This window comes from Equus quagga, chromosome 1 (assembly GCF_021613505.1).
Source record: "Equus quagga isolate Etosha38 chromosome 1, UCLA_HA_Equagga_1.0, whole genome shotgun sequence".
Taxonomy (NCBI): Eukaryota; Metazoa; Chordata; class Mammalia; order Perissodactyla; family Equidae; genus Equus; species Equus quagga.
In genome coordinates, this window is record NC_060267.1 from 72,337,928 (window position 1) to 72,361,808 (window position 23,881).

General features: G+C 38.4%; 1 protein-coding gene across 4 annotated transcripts in view; it reads right to left on the minus strand.

Annotated features, from left to right (window-relative positions):
* TMEM245 (transmembrane protein 245) overlaps positions 1 to 23,881 on the minus strand; it is a 91,250-nt gene that overhangs the window by 52,444 nt on the left and 14,925 nt on the right. For 3 of the 4 annotated variants that reach the window (XR_006889090.1, XR_006889092.1, XM_046664617.1), the window contains exons 4-8: positions 17,722 to 17,838; positions 14,950 to 15,168; positions 12,384 to 12,553; positions 9,469 to 9,492; positions 4,744 to 4,848 (exon numbers count right to left, since the gene is read on the minus strand). Coding sequence is in view for 2 of the 4 variants with exons in the window: in XM_046664617.1 (XP_046520573.1) it covers positions 4,744 to 4,848; positions 9,469 to 9,492; positions 12,384 to 12,553; positions 14,950 to 15,168; positions 17,722 to 17,838 (635 nt within the window). In the remaining 2 variants the exon portion in view is untranslated. The remainder of the gene's footprint in view (positions 1 to 4,743; positions 4,849 to 9,468; positions 9,493 to 12,383; positions 12,554 to 14,949; positions 15,169 to 17,721; positions 17,839 to 23,881) is intronic. The other variant, XM_046664633.1, reaches the window with a different exon arrangement.

Consider the following 23,881-nt stretch of genomic DNA (forward strand, 5'->3'; position numbering starts at 1 on the left):
TCTGGCTTTGGGATCAGGGTGATGGTGGCCTCATAAAACGTGTTAGGAAGTGTTCCGTCTTCAATTTTTTGGGATAGTTTGAGAAGGACACGTACTAAGTCTTCTTTGAATGTTTGGTAGAATTCTCTAGAGAAGCCATCTGGTCCTGGACTTTTATTTTGGGGGAGGTTTTTGATTAATGTTTCAATCTCTTTACTTGTGATTGGCCTATTCAGATTCTCCATTTCTTCTTGATTCAGTTTTGGGAGATTGTATGAATCTAAGAATTTATCCATTTCTTCTAGATTGTCCAATTTGTTGGCAAGCAATTATTTTTTAATACATCATTTTAGTTCCCCTAAAATTTGTGTTATTTAATAATTCCTATTTATCTTAAACTTATCACACCTTTAATTTATCACAATCTACTTCAAGTTAATATTCACTTACTTCCAGTAAAATAAAAATATTTATAGCAACTTCATACCAGTATAGTTCCATTTCCCAGTTTTCTTTGTGCTATGATTATACATCTACATAGTTCATCTATATATATTATAAATTCTACAATACAGTATTACAGTTTTTCTTTAAATAGTCTTTTTTTTTCAATAAATTAAAAGAAGAGAGGGAAAAAACACATATTTACCAAGAGATCTTCATTTCTCCCTTTGGATACAACTTATTTCTGGAGTCATTTCTCTCTGGTCTAAAGGAATTCCTTTAGCATTCCTTACAGTACAGATCTGACATTAACAAATTCTCTCAGTTTTAGTCTGTCTAGAAATGTCTTTATTTTGCCTTTACTTTTAAAGAATAGTTTCCCTGAATATAAAATTCTTGCTTGACCTTTATTCCCCCCAAGACTTTGAATATGTCATTCCAATGTCTTCTGGTATTCCCTGTTTATTATGAGAATTAAGTCCTTAATTGTTTTGCTGTTCCCCAGTGTGATGCATAATTTTTGTCTCACTTCAAGATTTTCTCTTTATCTGTGGCTTTCAGCAGTTCGACTAGGATGCGTCTAGGCGTGGTTTTGTGTTTGTGTGTATTTATTCTACTAAGGATTTCTTGAGCTTCTTGGTTCTATTAATGTTTTTCATCAAACTTGGGAAGTTTTTAACCACTGTTTCTTCAAATATTTTTTTCCCCTTTTTCTCTCTCTCTTCTCATCTTCTGGGATGCTGATTATATGTCTGTTAGAATGTTCGATACTGTCCTACAGATACCTGAGGCTCTGCTCATCCAATATTTAAAAATCTGTTAATAATTAAAAATCTGTTTGTTGTTCTGACTGGATACTTTCTACTGATCTTTCTTCAAGTTCACTAATTCTTTTTTCCCTGGATCTCAAAATCTGCTATTGAGACTATCTAGTGAATTTTTCTTTTGTTATTTTCTTTTCAGCCCTAGGATTTCTATTTGATTCTGTTTTATAGTCCCCATTTCCCTGTTGAGAGGCTGCATTGGTTTACCCATTATTAGAATTCTCTGAACATATTCATAATAGCTGCTTTGAAGCCTTTGTCTGTTAAATCCTACATCTGGGCCACTTACGTGTCCACCTCTTTGACTGTATTTTCCCCCCGAGTATGAGTCACATTTTCCTGTTTCTTTGTATGTCTACTAATTTTTGGTTTAAAATTGGACACTAAAATAAATACGTTGTAGTAACTCTGGATTGTTTTGTTCTTCTAAGAGCTGTTATTTTATTTCAGTAAGCAATTAACTTATCTCTACTCAAACTAAAAAAATGTGTCTTTCCTGTCACTGATGTCTCTGCTCAGTGTTTTTTACTTATTTTTTTAAAGACTGGTTCCCTAAGGATTTTCCCTGCACCTGCATAGCTTAGCATCAGTAAATGATTTTGGCAGAAGGTATGCTCAGACACTTCTCATTAGAAGGCTTCACCCTCCACAGCCTGAGATGTCTAAGTTGAGAAATGCAATCAAAGACACAAATTTGCAACTCTCTGAAGGCTATCAATATTTACAGAGCTCCTTGGGGTCTCCCATACACATGCATAGTTTAGCAATGAGACTAGGTTGTACGGTTTATTAATTTCAGCCCTTCTACAGCTTTCTTGCTGTAGAATCTCTCCCTTTAATTTGCAGCTGCTCTGTTGCCAGCCCCAAACCAAGTCCACCACCTCCCACAGGAAGAGTTGCAAGTTTTTGCTGCCCAAGCTATGCAGGATGAGAATAACGCCAAGCAAGAAAGCCACAAGCTACCTGTTTTTACCAGATGCAGTAGCAGTTTTTCATGAGCAAACAGTCCTCAAGTTGTTGCCTAAATGGTCATTTTCCAATGCCCTGACATGGTGTTTTCAAACATTTTATACTGTTTTATTCCTGCTTTCTGTGGCAAGGAATTACCTGACATCCTCACCCTGCTATTATCCTAAGATATATTAGGAAGATGGAGCCAAAAAGGATCCTTTGACAAACTAAGAAAGAAAGTAGTCAAGGATGACCCTGAGACTTTTCACATGAGCAAGAAGAACAGAGTTGTCATTTACTGAAATGGGAAGAGTATGAGAAGAACGGACAAGAAGTGAAGGAAGATCTGAAGCACAGTTTCTGACAGGCTGCCTTTGAGATGTCTATTAGACATTCAGGTAGTTACTGTCATGGTGTTTTAGAGAATGATCCGTTTATTGGCTGGGAGAATGAACAGGTAACCAATGAGTTTCCTTCAAAAGCTCTGTTTGCATGGTCCCAGACCACAAAGAAGGGGTTCAATAATACAAGTTATCAAAGTTCAGGGAAGCAAAAGCTCACTGAAAGCACGGGATGAACAAAGAAAAAGGACTTGAAACATGAACATAATTGAGATGGGCAGGTAAGAAGACCCTATGCAAAGGGATAAGGAGGGAAAGTGGAAGAGAACAAGAGTAGGAGAGAGAGGAGAAAGAGAAAAAAGGAAGATGGATGACCATACTGGTGAAAGGTTTCTCAAAGAACAAGAATGGAAGATAAGATTGTACAGTGGCAGGTTTAGGTGAAATAAGACAAAAACAAAGAAAGGTCTCTAAACAAGTCTGTAGAGTGTATATAAGGGACTACACGTGATCAATAACCAAGGAACACATAGGAACTGTATAGAGACTGAAACAGAGGTATTGAGAAAGCAGGATTTTAGAAGCAAACGATAAGACTGAGGACATACTGAAGCTGAGAATGACTAAGAACAGAACTCCCAAGTGGAGATGTCACATAGCAAGAAAGAACGCAACCCTTCAGCAAAGTGCTGCACGTCAGATTATTTATCAACAAGAGCTACTACTTTATCTCTACAGCACTGTATGAAAATTTTTCATATCCATGATTTCACGTAAGCTTCAGGATTCCTTGGAGACAACATATCAAAATCTGGGACGTGGAGGTCAGTGAAGTTCAGAGAAACTAAAGGTTAAAATACGCCATAAAAGTCGGAAAAACAAAAGTCACTAAGAAATATCACTGTAGAGATAAACTTCCAGCTGCACTTTGGAGAGTGATTTTCTTCGATGAGATGAAAGAGGGGTGTTATGGACTGAATGTTTATATCCCCCTGAAATTCATATGTTGAAGTCCTAACCTCCAATGTGACGAGTAAGAGGTGGGGTCACTGGTGAATAGACAAAGAAGATGTGGTATATATACACAATGGAATACTACTCAGCTATAAGAAATGATGAAATCCGGCCACTTGTGACAACATGGATGGACCCTGAGGGTATTATGCTAAGTGAAATAAGTCAGAGGGAGAAGGTCAAATACCGTACGATCTCACTCATAAGTAGAAGATAAAAAACACCGACAAACAAACACATAGCAACAGAGACTGGATTGATGGTTACCAGAGGGGAAGGGGGAAGGAGGAGAGCAAAAGGGGTAATTAGGCACACATGTGTGGTGATGGATTATAGTTAGTCTTTGGGTGGTAAATATGATGTAATCTACACAGAATTTGAAATATATTATGATGTACATCTGAAAGTTATATAATGTTACAATACAATATTACTGCTATAAAAATAAAAATTAAAAAAAAAGAGGTAGGGTCACTGAGAGGTAATTAGGTCATGAGCGTGGAGCCTTCACGAAGGGGATTAGTTGCCCTATAAGAAGAGACACGAGAGATGATCTTTGTCTCCACCATGTGAGGATACAAGAAGAAGAGGGGCTTTACCAAGAACTCAACCACGCTGGCACCTGATCTGGGACTTTGAGCCCCCAGAACTGTGAGAAATAAATATTGCTGTTTAAGCCACCCCGTCTACAGCATTCTGTCATAGCAGTCCAAACCAAGAAGGGGGAGAGGAAATGTAAGCTGGCAGGGCCTGGAAAGTGAGAAATAAAGATCCTATGGTATACCAGCAGAAAGTCCAATGAGACAAGAAGGGAAGGAGGTAATCAAGAAATTCTGATCTAGTAACAGGGTACTAACTGGATTAGGAGTCATGAGACCAGATCACAGTTATCCTATTGACAGAAGAAGCCAATTGTGGCTCAGTATCTCTATTTCTTCATCTGCATTTACCTCTGAAAATTTTGATAATAAAATAAAAATGCATGTAAAACATATACTTGGCAAGTTCATGGCAAAACTAGTAATACAAAAATCATAATATGTTATACATATTTATACATTATACATATACATTATACATATTTATAAACAAAGTAACATTTTCCATGCTGCTTCTGCTATCATCTTATCCATACTACAATTCTAACAATTAAGAGGTTATTAATTGTAATAGTAATTATTTTACTCTACCTTTGCAGTCAGGAGTAGGGCTAAAAGAAGGGTTCCTATCACTAACAGAAATATGATGAAAATGCTAATTATTTTGTCTAACATCTTCTCCAACCAGATGATCATCTGCACAGAAATGAGAAAGAGAATTACTTATCTTTCAAGTACAAACAACTTAATAAAAACACACATGTATTCAAATATCATGAAGACAAAATAGGATATTCAGGCTTGCAAAGCAGACTATGGCATAACGATTAAAGCAGTGAAAGCTGTAAGCAACTTTAGAAAATTAACAGTATTAATTACTTTGTTGTTATATCGAGTTTCTGAATTGTCACATCTAAGAAAAGGCAGTCAATTCGACATAACCTATATCCAGTTGTGAAATCACATAATGTGGTACATTTACATTTCAAATTATAATTTATAACCTGGTAAATATTCTAAACAAAATGACGACAATCCATTAGCTGACCTCAAAGCTCATGAAATTTTACTGTCAATTAGCAAATACGAATGACTTTAGAAAAAGTATGCCTCTTATAAAATAGGTATGTCCTAAATTATGCAGATAAACTAGGAGCAAATTAAAATAGGAATTACATTCAAAGTATTTTTTCCCTTTGATGTCATTAGGATTACAATAAGAGTAATAACAAAAATCTAACATTAAGGTAACAATAAATAACAATTTCAGAATAATGGTCACTCTGGGGGGCACAGGGCAGAGAGGTGGATGCACAATCAGGGCGAGGTATAAAATGGCTTTCAATTATACAGGTAATGTCTTATCAAGCTGGAGGGTGGGCACATAGGTGTTCTTCATATCTTTTTATATTTGAAATAGTTCATAGTAAAATACTTTTAAAAATCTGACTTTCCACTTGAAATTTCTATTTTTTAAAACATAAGCTTTATGACAAATTATTAAGTGACTGTAAATAAAATATAATCATTAATGTAATGGTTACTCTTTAATCAATAATTTAAATTACGCTCTCCTTAAATGCTACTTAAAATTCTATTTTGAGTAGAACTTCCCTCATCTTTCACAATCACAATCCTACACTTAAAAAATTTTTGTTTTCAGAATATATAACAATTGTGATAGATTTCTAGAATTCTTGACATGCAAAGTTACCATATAACATTTCAAAAGTACAATTAGACTGATGATGGCTGAAAGGCCACATTGCAACACTTAGCCCAACATGAGCTAGAGCATTGCTGAATAAATTATTCTCAATTTAAATCTGAATTATGCTCTTCAAACAGTGAGTTAAACACCCGAGAGCACAGAATGCTGGTTAAAAAACAAGATAACTCCTAAAACATTTGTTTTCCACTCAATGCTTATAAGCTTGCATCCCTCTTATCTTTCATGAAGGATACTGTCACTAAGAGATCAAAGCTATAATGAACTCAAAGATAAAATGTTATCTTTTACCTTGACAATTACAGCTTCCAACAGAAGAGTTAATTTTCAGTGCATGCTACCAAAGCATCAAAGACAATGCAAAGATTAAAATAAGTAATAACAGGCTTTCTAAGATATGGAAGGTCAGATTTCATATTTTGAACATAAGTTCTAAAATCAATGAAACCAGGAAGGTTTACAATCAGAAACCAACTCTGCACCTAGCTCTTGAGCCAGCTTCCTGAGGAAAGCACCACCGTGGGAGGATGCCCCTTCCTCCTCCCAAACCCTAACAGTGCCTGGCACACAGCAAGCGCTCGGCTAACAGATGTCTGAATAGGTGAGAATAATTTCAGAATTAAGATGAGATCTGTATTCACAAATTACAATCTCTGAAAATAACTTGGGAGGCTCAAATTTTTTAGAAAAGTCATATTCTGAAATACATTTTTAAACACAACATTCTATTTAGAAAGTATGAATACCTAAGTTCACGTCTAGGTATTTTAAAGTATGAAACACAGAATATTCACAAACACCTTACGTGCATCAACACTACAAAATCAAACTATATATTTTTCAGCCAGGGTAGCAGTTTCCTATCACGAGTCCTATACCTAAGGGTTGGAAAAAATCCACACTAAGAGTCATCTAAATAAAAATTTATACTCAAGGGATAACACTGAGGGTTAGATGTTTCATTCAAAATTTAAAACAAAGTCATTTAAGATGTTCAATACACAAGCTACAAAGTTGGAATTTTTTCTATTCACATTATGGCCAGCTAAGATAAGGAGAAAGAACAGGATGAAAAGGGAGACAACAAAAGAGAGAAAAGAGTGGGAAAGAGTCAGGAAAGACAAACATATGGGAAGAGGGTAGGTGGTGCACAGAACTAGGGACCAACAGAGAGGAAACACAAAGCAGACAAAACTCACGCGGAGGAAGAGAACCTCGTGCACAAGCGAATGGAACAAGACTCACAAGGAAAGAGAAACTCACGGACACAGGAAGAGAAACAGAGAGGAATGGAGAAGGGGAAAGGGATGGAGGCAGAATTCCTAAAGAAACACCACAGGTGCTGTCCCCTGAGGCCATCCTCTGCTCCTGTGCTCTGCTTGGGGTCAAGGAAACCACACCACCTGTCATCACTGTCCTGCTTCAGAAGCCGCAGCCTCTAGGAATTCCCCCAGTCTCCGATGATAAAAAGGGAAGGGAGTCATTTTAAAATGATATTAAAATGTTTCAAATGTGAATGAAGGGCATGTATTTTTTAAAATTTAGAGATGTTGGCAAAGTTAGAGTTATACCAAAAGACACTGAAATTCTACACTGCCTGGCCTTACTCATCAGGCTATTAAGAAAGTGTCCTTCCACGGCTGAGTTTTCTCTCCTATTTCATTTTCTGGGCCTGTAGGTTTTCATTTTGCTCTGAGTCTTTTAACCAAATTCTAGTTGAGTCTTAGTGCAAATAATCAATATACTAAGAAATAAAACAAGCCTTGAGAAATAGATTACATTTCAATTAACCATAAGATGTGTTCTCTATCGTCCTCACTTCTCTTGAATTGGTTCCCTAATTCACCCCACTGGAACTTGGAAGACCAAATACCCAATGCTGCCACTTTCTGGCCTCAGAGGCAACGTAATAAAATAGTCCCCGACTTATCTGTGTGCTTTCCTGGAGCACACTCTCAGAATTTCAAGCAGTTAGTCCAACTCTACACCAGTGCTTTATCTGTGCTGCACAGAATCATCAGAGAAAAAAGTTACCCAATCTCTTAGGAATCCTTTAAAATGAACTCACTAGTCAGCTGTGAACTAGGCCCACAAATTAGGTAATGTAACTCATTTAGTCACCGAAGGTTAAATTGAATTAAACCTAACGACTTTAGCTCTCCTGTCTCTCACCTCTTGAGGACACTTTCATTTCAATACACACAAATTAAGGAAAAACATATTTCCACCTATTTTGATCAAAATAACAAACTGTGACTTATGTTTGCAGCAATATCATCTGCCAAGGATTGAACTCCTTTACTCATACTAGTTTTGTAAGAAATGGAAGTACAGTCATTTGCCGCATAACGACGTTTCAGTCAGCAACCAACTGCATATACAATGGCGGTCCCCTAAGATCAGTACCACACAGCCTAGGTGCATAGTAGGCTGCACCCCAGGTTTGTGTAAGTGCACGCTATAATTGCCTAATGTTGCACTTCTCAGAACGCATCCTCATGGTTAAATGATGCATGACTATATACACAACTATACATGTGGGGGTTGAGGGTAGGGGTGGGGGTTGGGGGGTGTCTGTGTCTATTTATTTATTTTATACAATGTTTATTTTCAATCCAAAGTTTAAAACTTTAGGCATTGTTGAAAGTCTCTCCTCTGTTTCACCAGAATGAACGCCTCTCTGCACTTCAAAGTGTCATTTTGATCTATTTCCAAGAGGTACATCTATCTTAAGGCTTGTGATAATATTTCCACTGAAGAGTTTTAGAATCTTACTGTGTTTAAACAAAACACACATAAATGATGTCATCTCTTGCTATCTGTCCTAAGGATTTAATGAAATTAAGTCTGGGACTACTAGATGTGGACGCTGTCAGAGCTACAGCACTCCTAATGTATCAGGATTCACCCTTATTGAAGTTATTAAAAATGTACCTATTATAATTCCATGCCAATCAAGCGAAGAACTTATCAAAGATACAACCTCATATCTTGGGAAATGCATGAAATTAGATGTCACAGGCTATGACTATAACCTTTTTTAAGTTAAAAATAAAATTTTGGAATGCTACTCACAAAAAAAGACAATATATAAAATTACCAGCCGAGGGAATCATAAAATTACTTCACAGATTTATCTTTTTGAAAAAGTCCTGTCATTTACAGAAAAAGCAGCAAGAAAGAGTTCTCTTCCCTTTCAGTAACTATTGCCTTACGTGTCTTCACACGTGAAAGGAGACCAGAGCCTCAGGCTGAACCACATTATAAAGCTGAAGAGGAATGGAAATCTTTTACAGTGAACAAAACCACTACAGGATGGAACTTCTTAGAAACATTGGGGGAAGGAGATACCATTCATATCCATTTAGGATTTAATGGCGATTTAAAGGCCTTTGTGTTTTTAGCAAATTGTGCTGTCACAGTACTAATGCTTCACGACCTTCCATAGCTTATAATTAGAACTTTAAAAACAAACAAAAACTTAGTTTGACAAATGGACAGAAACACAGAGTGAAAAGGGAGATAAAAGGGGAGGGGGGGAATTACAGAATTCAACAGTAAAAACCAACATCTGTGTGTTCATTTACCTTCTTATTTAGCCAGTGCCAGAGCTTGAGGACAGGGGGTAAGGTGAGAAAGAGAAGATAAGAACAGTGGAACATCATTAGAGAATGCAATAATAGTATGAAAAGAAAAGGAAGTCACTGAGGGCATGAGGAAGAAATTATGCCAAAGGAAAAACTAGAAAAAAAAATTGTAATGCATTAACAAAGTTTTAAAATCAAGTGAATGTAGTATTCCTTTAACATATACAATGACCGAAATGATGATAACCACAAGCTTTGTTGGCAATTCAACAATTAAAAATTCATAAAGTAACCTGAAAGCTCGGAGGCTTAAACAGTCACACCAAATTCCAAAGATGAGGGTAATAATTAAGATTCTTTCACACATCATGCGCCAAAAAGATTTTTAGTCCCTGTATAAACTGATCTATGTTCATATACAACATTTTCAGTGAACTTTGTAGTCGCAGCTTCATAGTATTAATTATTTCACATTATTTTTCAAGAGTAAAGCAATTCAGTGCTCATTTGGAACAGCGAACACCTGGCCAAAAGCAAATATATCTAAGATTCTGTTAATATTTGGTGCATTTCCTCCCATCCCAATTTTTAGGCACACATTTTTCTACTATAGATAATATCCCACTTTTTTTTCACATAAACATTACCTCATCTAAACCTCACAATATTTATCACTATAATAACTAATGCTAGTTAGTAGACACATAATCTGAAAATCAGTAGACGTAGGATTTAAGGCATTATTAGTGGCATAAACAGTATAAAGGCTAAAAAGCATAATTTCATCAGTGACTATAAATCTCTTTGCAGAGTTATCCCTAAAGAAGTCCACCCAATGCATGTTCAGACACATATTCAATTTCCTATAGATGGACCATTTCAGAAACACTGGTCCAATCAATTAAAATTTAATAGAAACGTGAAAAATAGATTTATTCCCCAAAGCAGCAGCCCATATAGATTACACTAGAAAGAATATAATTTTAGCATCAATTATATTTAAATATTATTTGTGATAGCCATTTATTCTGATATGTATTGTTATATATAACAGAAAACGCTGGTTTTATTCATTTTACTGTCTCTCTTCCTTAAGAAGGACAGAGTGGCATAAAATTGCCCCTGGAACTTCAACTGACCCAACTGTGGAGTTTTCCTAAACGAAGGGTTTCAAATACAAGCACAGGAGAATGCTGAAAATAGGATCTAGTTTCTATCCCTTCTGATAGTATGGTAAGACAAAGAAGTTAACTGAAATAAGAGTTACCCTCCTTAAACAGCCTGAAGTGCTAAATCTGCTCTAGTAAGATAAAGCTTCACCCAGCACCAAGGAGATGTGGTAAATAGGTTGAAATTTCTAAGAAGTCTTAGCTTCTTTTTTAAAAAGTTGAAAAAAATTAATATGAATACAAATAGGCAAATCACAAAAGAATAATATAAATAACCAATAAGCATACAAAAGGATGGTCAACTTCATTTTTACTTTTAAGAATGTCAAATTAAAACAACACTGAGATACTTCTTTTTACGAAACTAAAAAAGGACATTTGTTATCATATCCAGTATTGGCAAGAACTCAAGGAAATGGGCACTCTTATATGTTGCACTGGTGGGAATTAAAACTGGGAAACTTTCTGGAAGACAGTAAGGTAACACATAAGAAAATACATCCGCTGCATCGGCTTTGACCTGGGAGATTTCACTGTGAATCTGAAAGGTTTACTCCCCCCCACCCCCCCCCCACCCCGCAACATGAACTCACACATCCTCATCTCCACCTACACTCGCTTCACCTGACAGCATTTCTCAACCTTCAGTCATGTAAGGAGCTGTAGAAGGAAATGTTTCTTGGCCTCTACGATGAAGCCCAGCCTGCACAGCATGGTACACAAAGACCTTCTTGATCCAGTCTCGTCCTTGACTCTCCAGTCTCCACTCCCACTAATCACCATTTCATATAACCCAGCCAACCATTTTCTTGGTGTTCCCTAAGAATCCTGCTCGGTGCCTTTGCACTGCTCCATCCACCTTGCTCTTCTTGCCCTGTCTACCTAATAAACTCCTACTTGGGCTTCAAAACTTACCCTGGCATCACCTCCTTTGTAAAACCAACAGTGAGTCATTTCTTGCTCAGTACTACCACTGTATCCTGTACATACTTTTCCTCCACAAAGTATAAGAGCTAACGCTTACACAGAGTTTACATACACCCGGCCCTGATCTAGGAAGTGTACACATATTAATTCATTTAACCCTCACAACCACCCTATGAGGTATATGCTATTATACTCATTGCACTGATAAGGAAACCAAGGCACAGAAAGGTTAACAAACTCATTTAAGGTCACACAGCTAATGAGTAGCAGAACTAGCATCTGAAATCAGAGTTCGGATTCAGAGTCCATGCTCTTAATCACTAAGCCTCTGAATCTGAACACTCCCTCTGAATTTTAAGGGATTGCTGTCTCTCCACTAAACAGAGCTTCTTCATCTACTTTTCTGTGATTCACCTGATTTTTACCAGGACTTAGCACAATATCTGACACGTGGGAATTACTCCAGAAATACTCACTGAACTGAGCCACTACCCAGCTATATAATTTTAGGCAAGTCATTTAACCCTTCTGGATTTCAATTTGGTCCTTATAAAATGAGGGAGTTGAATGAGGTGTTCCATAAGATCCTTTTCTCCCATTTTTAAGAGGAAAAACTACTTAACACAATACTTCTTTAACTAAATCCATCCTATCCTTATATAAGCTATAATTTCAAACTTTAAATTTCATCATGGAATTAGACATTAAATGTGTCATCAAAAATTACAGTGTAAATACTAAATACCATGAAACAGAATACTTCAGACCATGAAATACATAAACTCCATTAGAACAGCCCAAATTCTTAAGATACAATACCTTACTATCGACTTTTAACAAGAATTTTCCAAGCCCGATAATCGGCCATGGAGCTAGAGCTTCCTGCCGCTCCTTCAGGAAGCGCTCCACCACCCGCCACCACGCGGAGCAGCGCTTCTCCAGGAAGTTCACGACTCCAAAGTGAATGATGAGCTTTTTGAGTATCCAGACTATAAAGAAATACATACAGAAACAAAATACAGATTACAAAGTTATAACACGAAAAGGTCCTTGAATTTCATGTGACCTTTCTAAAACAGTAAAGCTAGTATTAAAATAAAGATTAACTTAAAAAAAAAAAATAGGAGGGAGAGAGAGAAACAAATTCAAGGTGTTCCACATTGATGATATTGGGACAAATAAGTTTTCACACAATCCCCACCTGCCTGGATACTATCTTCTCTGTGAAGTCTGAATCCCTGAAGAAGTCAGGGATTATTTCGCAGCCCACATAAACATAAGATACTCTGATCTTGAAGGTTCTAGTGACTGCACTCTTGGCCTCTCATACCTTCACCTTCCAGGGTAGAGAATTCTAACCCCTGACATGTCCCGATCTCCTTGGCTATTACAGCTGCTCTTTTCAAATTTTGTTCTCCTCCTTAGCTGTCTGATGTTTAGTGACTAGAAAAGGATAAGGTATTCCATTTGCATGACGATTTTCTACCACCACAGGGTAACATTTTCATCTGTGTTCCTGTTTCTCTACTTGATGCTGCTCTGCACATCTGAATCCTTTCCAGGGCTTGGTGGAGAAGTGGGGTGGGTACAAGCAGGGCTGTTATAAATGGCCTGAGGCTGTGCACTGCACGACTTCAGCAGGGACCATTCACAGACCACAGTATGAATGTCCCCCCCTACAGCTGGGCAGGGTGGTGGCCCTTCAAGCTGGGGTTAAGCTCCCTGTTAAAGGCCGACTAAGAAGGTGGTGGGACTAGAAGGAAGTGTTACTTATCTGTGAGGGTTGCCTTGAAGTTTGGACTCTAGATAATTGACGCCAAGCACTCTAATTTCCCTAACTCCAGGGATTTCTGTGTCCTTATCTCTGGCCTTGTAACCTAACAATTCAGATTACTATTTTGAACCAAGAGCTCAGTGGTACAGACTGGTTCAACAATTTCTTCATTAGCTTTCTTAAATCTCTAAAGAGGTCTTAGGAAAGCTCCTACACCCCCTAGAATAAGCCTAGGGTAATTATAGGCTCTAGAAACCTTTTGAGCGCCACCGTGTTCCCGGCCTGCTCTCCCAAGGCCATGTCAAATTCCTATGATGGCCTGTAGGTTAAGAAATGACTAGGACAAATGTTTAACTCCTGTTAATGAACTTTAAAGAAAGGGAGGTTCCAATAGCAGCTAACACATGATTTGCCAGCATAAAAGAAATCACCTGGCAAAACAGAAAGTACAGAACAATCCAGAAGAGCAATTTAAATTAAGCATTTCTATAAATTCCTTAATAGAAAGCATGGCTATGGTATGTACTCTGTGTGACTTGCTTAATTACACCTGTATCTTGTTCCAACTGCCAAACAGAAGTTCTGCTTGAAGAATGCAAGAAGCAGATACAAGTTTCAACCACTTATATCCCATGTTCCTGAAGGACAGGTACTACACAGTGTTCTGGTCATAACAAATCTTTAAAAAAAAAAGGTAACTATTTAATTAGCTGTCCAATTTAACGAGAATAAGAAGTTTGAAAACGAATGATCTAGACGGTAAATGGTCCACTAAGTTTAGACTTTTGGACCATGGTGGGAAATAGGCTTCTAAAAATCAGACTGTGTTTAAATCGATAGTGAAAAACCTTCATAAAGGAGACAAGGGCTAATCAAATTAGAAGGTATCTGGACGGCAGGATCCAGAGCATTCACTGAGGCCTTAATAAATGTGGCACAGACTATGACTGCAATAAGAGGAAAGCCCGAACAATCAGCAAAGTATAGAATAAGAGACTCTCCTACAATGCACCTACAAAACTCCTCCTTGCTCTTGCCAGTCTTAGAAGACAGCTTTAGAGAGAACAACACAAGAGAAGTGGGCCTTAAATTACCATGGTATTCAAGCACAAAGACCCAACTTAATGACGTATGGAAAGCCACATGATTCCATTTTGATACACATACACGTAATTCAATTTTCTATCAAATGAAGAATCAAGATTTTGCATATACATATTTCTTAAAACTCACATTTCCTTTGAATTAACAATGCAATGTAAAATGCGCTTCACTAAGAGCAGCTCTCAAAACTCAATCGTAAACCCCAAAACTCAAGATTAACATTCTCCTCCACAGAATCACGAATGGCAGAACAGTCAACTCCCCATATGGAACGACCAGTTTCTTATACCACACAAAATTGTAAGAGGCTAAACACATTTTCAAGCTTAAAAGTGAAATATTAAAGAAGTATCCAAGTAATAAATTTCCAAAATAATGTTGATTATCTAAATGCAAACATACAATTGTTTTATTCAAAAAGACAGGAAAATTATCTCAAATATTAAAATCTAAAAGAAAAAAAAAAAACCTCTTCGAAGACAGGAAAGATCCTAACTAACCCATTACCTGCAATGGGCACCGGCAGCAGCTGCACAATCCACAGGTTCAACCAGATCTGGACTCCAATGATGGCCCAAACGAGAGACACAAAGTAGATGTCGCTCGTTTTCTTCTTTCTAAGAAACGTTCCGATTTCAGGCCTTTGTCTGCCCAGGGTGGGCGACGGGGAGGAGGGTGAGGAAGAGGAGGACAGGGTTGGAGGGGGTTCTCCTCTGTCCATGGTTTCTGAAGAGGGAAAGAAAAAAGTCACCCACCATACTAGCTCACGTTAGAAACAGTGATACAGAGCAATTCACTAGGCTACCCTATTTTAAGCCTTCAAAATGTACTCTGACAGTGTAATTACAGTGGGTTCAAAGAGAAAAAACATCTAGATGTATGTTTGCACATGCACTGGAAAACCTGTGGAGAATTACAATGCTGACAGTACTTAAATCCTTAATAGGGAAATTAAGTTTGTTGGGGGGTAGGGCTGGGGACGGGGAATTTTTTACTGTATACGCTTTACACTGTTCAAGTTTTTTATGTCATATATCATTTACTTATATATATTTATTTAAACAAACAACTAAAGAAAATACATGTCAAAATAGCTGAGAATTATAATTAGTCCATGAAAATTAATCAAACCATATAAAGCAACAAATACTAACATACAGTAGAATTCCTATATTTAAAAGTTCCTCCTCTTTTAATGTAACTTTATATTAGATGTGCCTATACACATTTCTGACACAATATGACTTTTCAGTATCATTTTACCAAAATGGAGCCAACTGCTCTTACAAGAACCCAGGACTCTGAAACATGTCTTTCTCTTAGAATGAGATATAAAACAATGACAGATTGCTGTGGGTGAGGAATTTTCAAATAAAGGAAATCAGACTGAATTATTTCACACAAGGCACTGTTCTCTAACAATGCGACTACTATGTTACATTTCCTAGTTTTACCGAAACATACTATATATATCAGAAATCATATAACTCCTAAAGCAATATAACCCAGTATACCCTATGATGATAGAAATGAGTAAGATCCTAAAACTTGCATTTTTGCCTTCCACAAAAAAATGTTAATGACAAAGTATATCATATTTCAGAAAGTCTAGAAAAAAAAAGAAACAAGAACACCCATAATCCCAACCCCCCATCTGCCTCAGAGTCTTCACATAGTTTTACACAGTTGCATCACGTTCCACTTACCCTTGTCCACTTCCTCCCTCCAGCTGAGTGTCAGCTCCAGGACAGCTAAGACCTCGTCTGTCTTATTCCCCCTGCACTGAATTCCTAGCACATAGAACAGTACCTGACACACAGTAGAAGCTCACTAAATATATGCTCAAAGAATGACTTAACTGTTATTTCGTAATTTTCATAAGTGAGTGCATAGCAGCCTTCTGATTAGTATATCATCATTTCCTTAGTGTTTCTTCTAAAGTTAAATGTTTAGCCGTGAGTAAATTTTTACTACTGCTATAACTAGCACCCTGGTAAGTCAGCCCACCTCACCTCAGGTTTGAGGCTAAAGCCCAAGCTAGTTACAATATGCTTCTGTTGGACTTTATTCTCTGAGTATCTTTCTAATTTGGAAACTTCATGTTGGTGGATGTGGCAGACATGCAGAAGAATAGTAAGTCCGTAACCAAAACATCATACCCTCTTCATTCTGCAAACATGATTCACTGTGCAAGAAAAGTACATTTTGGGGCTGGCCCTGTGGCCAAGTGGTTAAGTTCGCGTGCTCTGCTTCAGCGGCCCAGGCTTTCGCCGGTTCGGATCCTGGTCACGGACCTAGCACTGCTCATCAGGCCATGCTGAAGTGTGTCCCACATGCCATAATTAGAAGGACCCACAACTAAAATATACAACTATGTACTCGGGGGCTTTGGTGAGAAGGAAAAACAAAAAAGGAAAAAAAGAAAAATAAATTTTCCTACAGTCCCAAATGACTTCTTCTCAGCTGATCCCTTCCTTCAAGACTTTTCTAAAGTCAATTCTTTGAGAAGAACTAACCAAAAATACTCCCTAACTCCAAAACCTCTGGCACTAATGGACCTCGTGGCACCGACCTTGTGGCACAGACAGGGACAGCCGTTTACATTCCTGAACTCTGTGTGAGCGCGGCGTGCCTTTAAAGCTGGTATAAATCTACCAGCTGGATCCCCCAGGAGCACTGAGTCCAAAACAACCAGAGGGCTCCGTTTTAATGGCAACAGTCAATATGAGCATGCGATGAGGCAAGCAAAGGAAACTGTGAGAAGAAGAGCAAGAAATGCCAAAGAAATGGATGACTTGAAGATGGAAAATAAAAGCCAAGAGAAAGAGATGGAGAAAGGGAACAACAGAAAGAGCAACATGAAGAGTGAGAGCAAAACAGAACGCTGGAGGAGGACTGACAGAAGTAGAAGAAATGGAAAGCAAGAAAAGGATTCAATGGAGGAAAATACGGACAGAGGTAAACTGGGGACTGAGAAGAGAAAAATAATATGAAAGGAAAGTGAGAAAGAATAACAAAAGAAGAATAAGCATTTAAAAAAAAGGAAAAGATGAAAGATCAGGATATGAAACCTAAGAAGGTAAATAATGAAACATATGAAAAAAGGGATATATGACAACAAAGATGAAAGGCAAAAAGGTGTAAAAATAGAGATCAGAGAGAAAAATGAAGAACCAGTAAGTAGCATTTTGTGATGCTGGTGTCCTTCTTAATTTTACATCTATGTATATTTCATTTTCCAGAACGATTTTGAAGTCATTCCTTCATAAGGTCAGTCACCTGCAGGCTTGGCTGAGGGCTGGTCTTCAGTGCCCGATTCATACCCCGTGATAGAGATGGCCAAGGTCGCTAGAGTAGAAGCTGCCATGGAGATAACCTGCCCTGGTAACTCTGCCCCTGGAAAACAAGCAGACATTTTTAAAACTTCTTAAAGCAAATGAAAAAAGTATGAAATAACTTACAAATTGAAACATAACCCCACGTTTTCAACAGCAATAAAACAAAACAGTTATTACTGACCCACTGGACCAGTGGTTCTTTGCCAAGGGAGAATGCTTAAGAATCAACAGGAAAGTCTCCTAAAAATGCAGGCTCCTAGACTCTCTATGTCTCTCTCTCATTTGGGAACTTCATGATACTGCATGTGACAGAGGATAGAAAAACACAGAGTGCCGCACTTCATTTTTTAACTTCACAGGTTAATTTTAACATACATCTCTGCTGAAAAACACTGCCACACCCAGTCTGTAAGCTTCCTGAATGCAGACTGTCTTACCTTCCTTTGCATCACTAGCTCCTAGTACAGTATGAGACAGCCCATCCTTGGTGCTCTCAATAATAACACTCTATGAATGAATATGCAAACATATGGATATTATGCAAAACCACACAGATCTCGGAAGTACATAATTTGGCACAGGCAAAATCCACCGCTTGAAAATCTAAGAGGACATCATTACTTGTTTCATGCTATATGTTTCTTGTTAAGTCTCTAATAGGTAGCACACCAATAGGTAGCAATCATTTGCATTAGATTCAAATGAAACATTTACCAGTCAATGAGGTCTGTTTGTAATGGTCAGTCTCTGACCTGCTATGGCAGAAAACAGAAATTAGCCCACACAATATCGACCCTTCAGAAAGTCAATGAATTTCAGCTCCAAACAGACTCCATGCACCCAACAAATCCAAGGCTGGCCATCTCGCAAAGATAAGCAGGCCAAGGCGCGAGATGGCTCTGGCGTAGATTCAGCCTCCAGGATCAAGAGCACTCATCTTGCTCAACTGTATCCTATCCCTCCTCTAAGAAATGCCTCTGTGACCTGAAAGAGCTTTATTCTTAGGCAATCCGAGAGAAATTCAAACTCACGATCTGGGAAGAAAGCAAGATATCTGCATGGGGATCTATTCTCCTGGGCTAAGTATCTAAGGTGTCTCTTAGATGCCAAGAAGAGAACAAGGCTGAGAGAGAAAGACATGGTCTTTCATGTCTTACATGTTCTTATTTCTCACTGTATTGGATGCTGGGGATGAAGACACAGACCCTGCCCCCATGGAGTCTGGTACAAGAGACAGATATGAATTAAAGAACCACACAAACACGAATGTATACAAACTATGGTGACTGCTATAAAGGAAAATTACAAGGTATTTTATGAGCTCCTAACAGAAGAAATCTCAGTCTGGAGAAGCCAGGAAAGGCTTCTCTTTAAGAAGCAAAAATGAAGCTGATATACAAAGAATGAGAATTAACCAAAGGCATGTAAAGAATAGTATTTTAGGCAGAAGAAAGTAAGCAGGAAGGCTGTAAGTGAAAAAGCTGGTGTGTTAAAGACAGTAAAAGAAGGTCATGTGTCTGGAACACAGACAGCGGGTAGGACATTGGTATTGAACAAACAAGGCTGCAGACAGCAAGCCAGATGATGCAAGTCACAGATGACCACAGGAAGGACTTTAGTCTTTATCCTAAAAGCAGGAAAGCACTGAAGAGTTTTAAACAGGATAAGAACGTCTTTTTTACTAAATTTTATTGAGATAACTGTAACTTCATGTGCAGTTACGTGCAATAATACGGTGAGATCCTGTGTATCCTTTATCCAGTTTCCGCCAATGTAACATTTTGCAAAACTGTAGTACAATATCATAATCAGGATATCAGCATGGATACAAGATACAGAACAGTTTAGTTTCATGCCGCAAAGATCTCTCATGTTGCCCTTTCATAACCACACCCACCTCCCCATTCTGTAAATAAATGATCCGTTTTGGGATATAAAAACACCATTCTTGCTGTCTGGTCAAGAGCAAACTGGAGGGGACCAAGAGTAGGCACAGGGAGATAACTTACTGCAATATACAGGTAAGACACAACGATAGTATGGTCTGCAGTGGGAAAAGTGGCTGCACTTAAGAGACATGGAGTAGTCAAAGCAGACTAGACTTGGTGATGAACCAATAAAGGGAATGAAAGAGATGATGGTATCAAAGATTACCCCCAAGTTTCCAGATGATGGTTAGATAGATAAACATGCAGGGGAAATGGATAAAGACTTTGGCCATATTTAAATTCTTTTTAGACTCCCAGATACAAGTTTCAAAAACAAACTGACTACACCAGAAACCAGACAGGACTTAGCTTCTTGTGCACGCAAGAAGATTTCTCAGGCTCCACTCAAGAGCAAAGGTTGGGAACAATGAATGATAGCCTGGGACAGTAGAGTATAAAAAGAAAAGGAACGATTCCAGTCAAAATTCAAAAAAATCAAAGTACTCTGTCTTATATAGGATTAAAGACCAGTCGAGGATTCTGAATTACTAAACACACCTCTTCATAAGTAATTTAATGAAGTGTTGATTCATCTTTGAGAGACTCCAAAAAGTCAGTCCCGGGACGGTTTTTAAGTAGCTCCAAAATAACAAGATCATTTTGTAGCTCCCCAAATATGAACTTTCACTTTGGCTGCATTTTGACACATTCCTAAACTCCTGCTAAGCATTCATTCACCAAACAGGTGACCAGGCTACACACTGAGATAAGAGAGTATACCTAATCTCAAGTTCAGTCTAACACTTAAACACTTGGATACTACTCAGTGTGTTGAGAGCTAATGTAAAGGGAAGTGTACAATATTTGGGGAGCACAGAGGACAGAAACCTAACCCACACCTCGGAGATCAGGGAAGGGTTTCCAAAGGCGCTGTCTGACAAGAACGGTAAAAGATGCCATCCTTTAAATCCTTTTAAACAAGTTAGTCTATCTTGCTAACAATCTCCCTATCCTGGGGAGGAGGGGAGAGGCTGGTGTCTTAGAGGGCAGGGGTAGAAAAGTTTTCCAGGAAGACAAAAAAGCAGGCGTAAAGACCCAAAGGCAAGAAAAATCAGAGTGTGCTGTTCAAAGAACTCTAAGAAGTCCACGAAGGCCAGAACACAAGGTACAATGAGAAGAGTGGAGAGATAAGAGGATGCAGAGGGACAATGGAACCAGAGAATGGAAGGTCTCATATTTACTGTGCACAGAGGAAGGACAATCCAGTGGCTGGGAGCACAGGTGAGGAAACAAGACTGCCCAGGTTCAAATCTCAGGTCTAGTCCTTACTAGCTGGAGGACCATGGGCAAGCTACCTAAAATCTAGTGACCTTAGTCTCGTCATGTTAAAATAGGGCTTATACAAATTCCTACCTCACGTGATAATCAAGTGAAACGATATGTATTAAAATGGTTAGAACAATGCCTGGTATGTAGGACTCAATAAATGTTAGCTATTATTATCATCGTAAACTATAAGGAGAAGCCACAAGCACTCCTACAGTATTTCTCTATACCTCTCACCCCCTTTCTACTTTATATTATAGCCATTTCCCTAAGTCTTATCCCCCTTAGTAGACATTTTTAGATCTCCCCACAGAACTACACAAAACATCTTACATGCAGCAGGCACTGAAAGACTTGAGGAAAAGTTAAGACCAATAAATTAAACCTTCATGACTATGCCTTAAAGACTAAAACTCTTTCTCCAACTTGCTGATGTCACTAAAATATACAATAAATATTCAATAAACCTTACCTAAATCAATGAAAACTATGCAACATCATCCTGGTTAATACACAAATGATTCAGTAAATTTTTATAGCACCTGAAACTTCACGAAGCAATGAAAGGAACAGCACGCACAGAAAATCAACCAAGAGTATTTGAGAATCATGGATATAAGATTTGGCAACTGCTCTTACTTATCCAACAGATATGCACTTTAATGACTTCTGATATCCTTCTGCACTTCAAAAACCCCGAGGGTTCGGGCAGAGAGATGATAAACTAGACAGAAGAATGCCAGGACCGAGAATCTAGGCAAAGCCATGGTCCTGGAAAAAAAGGCCCAGCTAAAAATAGGCACACAGACAAGAGAACATAATCTTGGGATCCAAGAACTATAAACAAAAAAAGGAAAGAGCATCCAAGGTTTCAAGTGTCAATCCGCCCAGGGACAGGGCCAGCATTAAGTGGAGGCCCAAATAGTAACAGGGACCTACACAAGTCCAAACAAGCAGACCACTGACATTAGCAGCCTAGCACCAGGGAACAGAAACTCACAGTCAGGCACGTAAGAAACAGATCACATGTTCATATAATACTTATTAATATGGCTAAATCTATAACGAACAGTTTTTTTCATAATCAAGGGAAAAATACATTTTGAAACCAGTCTAAACAAGGAGATACTTGATCGACTTTGTTCTCTTTCACAGAGATAGTGGCAGTTGCCAAAAACATATCTAAAGATGCTCACTGGAAGGAGGCCCTGCGTATCAAGTAAAACCTCCCCAGTGTGCAAAGCGCCCTTTGAAGAAGGCTTCTGTTCCCATCACTAATGTGGAAAATACATCCTCTCGACTTCTAGTCTCACTTCACTGTACCACTGGTCAGTAACACGGGCTTAGACGTGGACCAGGAGGAGTATCTCTAGGCCTATTTAACTGACAGTGTCAGAACCGGGAGGTGGAGACGAGCAATAAGAAATTTAATGTTTTCCTTTTCTTTTTCCAACTTGGGCTTAACTGGACCAAACTTGTTCATTCATATTACATGCTACCCCAAAAAGATTAGGGCAACAACCAAGCATTCCCTGCAAAGATACTTTTGGTTGTTCATAAACAATTACCAATGTCAGGAGGAACAGATCCAGGTGTACTTCCCAGACTTCTCAGGCTGGGTGTCCAGGCTATTAAGGATACACTTGACGCTTGTTTGCCTAGATTTTGAAGAAGCACTTCTCATACTCAGGGTAAATGGCTCGCTGAGCCTAAGATTCTTCATCTGTAAAGTAAGTATAATACCAATCTCACTGGATTACTAAGAAAATTAAATGAGATGGCGTGTTTAAAGAGCCTAAAAGGGCCTTGCCCATATTGTTATTACTAACAATAACGCTAGCGTTGCTCTTTTCTCACAGGCCAAGAGACACACCAAAGCTGGATTCCAGGATCTACTAAGTGAGACTCCTGGGATCCGAGAGGCAGAGGCGCTGGGTCCAGCAGCTGTGGGGGGCCAACAAGGCCACAGGGAAGACTGAAGGAGCTGATAACCACAACTGGGTGTGAGGGGATCAGCACTCAATACTATTTCAGGGTGCCTGACGCCTGGTCAGAGAGCCCGGCGAAGAGGAAGCACACTGGGCTTAGGGTCAAGGACCTAGATTTGTGTCTTAGCTCTAACAGTCAGCTGTGGGACTGTGAGCAAGTCAGTTAAGCTCTGGAAGTAAATGTCTTCATCAGCAAAACAGGGATATCGACTTTATAAGGTTTTGGGGTTTTTTTTTTGTTTTGTTTGTGGATTAAAAAATACAGTACATTTAAAAGCATAGTAAACACTTAACATTTTTTCCCTACATTATCTTGGGGTTCCTGGAAATACCAAGAAAGAGCTCCCAAGATCTAAGAAAGAAAACCACTAAGTAAGGCCCCCGGGTTCAGCAGGAACTAGTGAAACTAACTCAGCAGTGAGCCACAAGTTTTCTGGGTCTATGTACTAAAGAAATTCATGCTTTGAATTCTGATGAAACCCAAAAGATTAATTCGGTGAATCCAGTGAACCAGAGATCATAAAAGATCCTACGGCAGCAAAAGATTCAAAACTCAGAAGACACAGAGAAAGATGCCTACACAGGTGACCAGGAGACAACAGCAAGTCCTACAACAGGACAGTGGAAATGACAAGAAACGAGTAAGAGCACACACTGCCATGGCAGTACATTGAAGCATTTCTGTACCTAACTATATTATAGTGACATCTACAGGAGGGAAATGACTATAATGAAATGGAAAAGTTTTCCCAATATGGAAGAGAGAGTTTGAGTTCTGACGCCTAAGAGAAACAAGGTTCTGGGGCAACAGGAAAAAAAACAATTTGGAAAAAATGTTTAAAAGATTTATTTTATGATA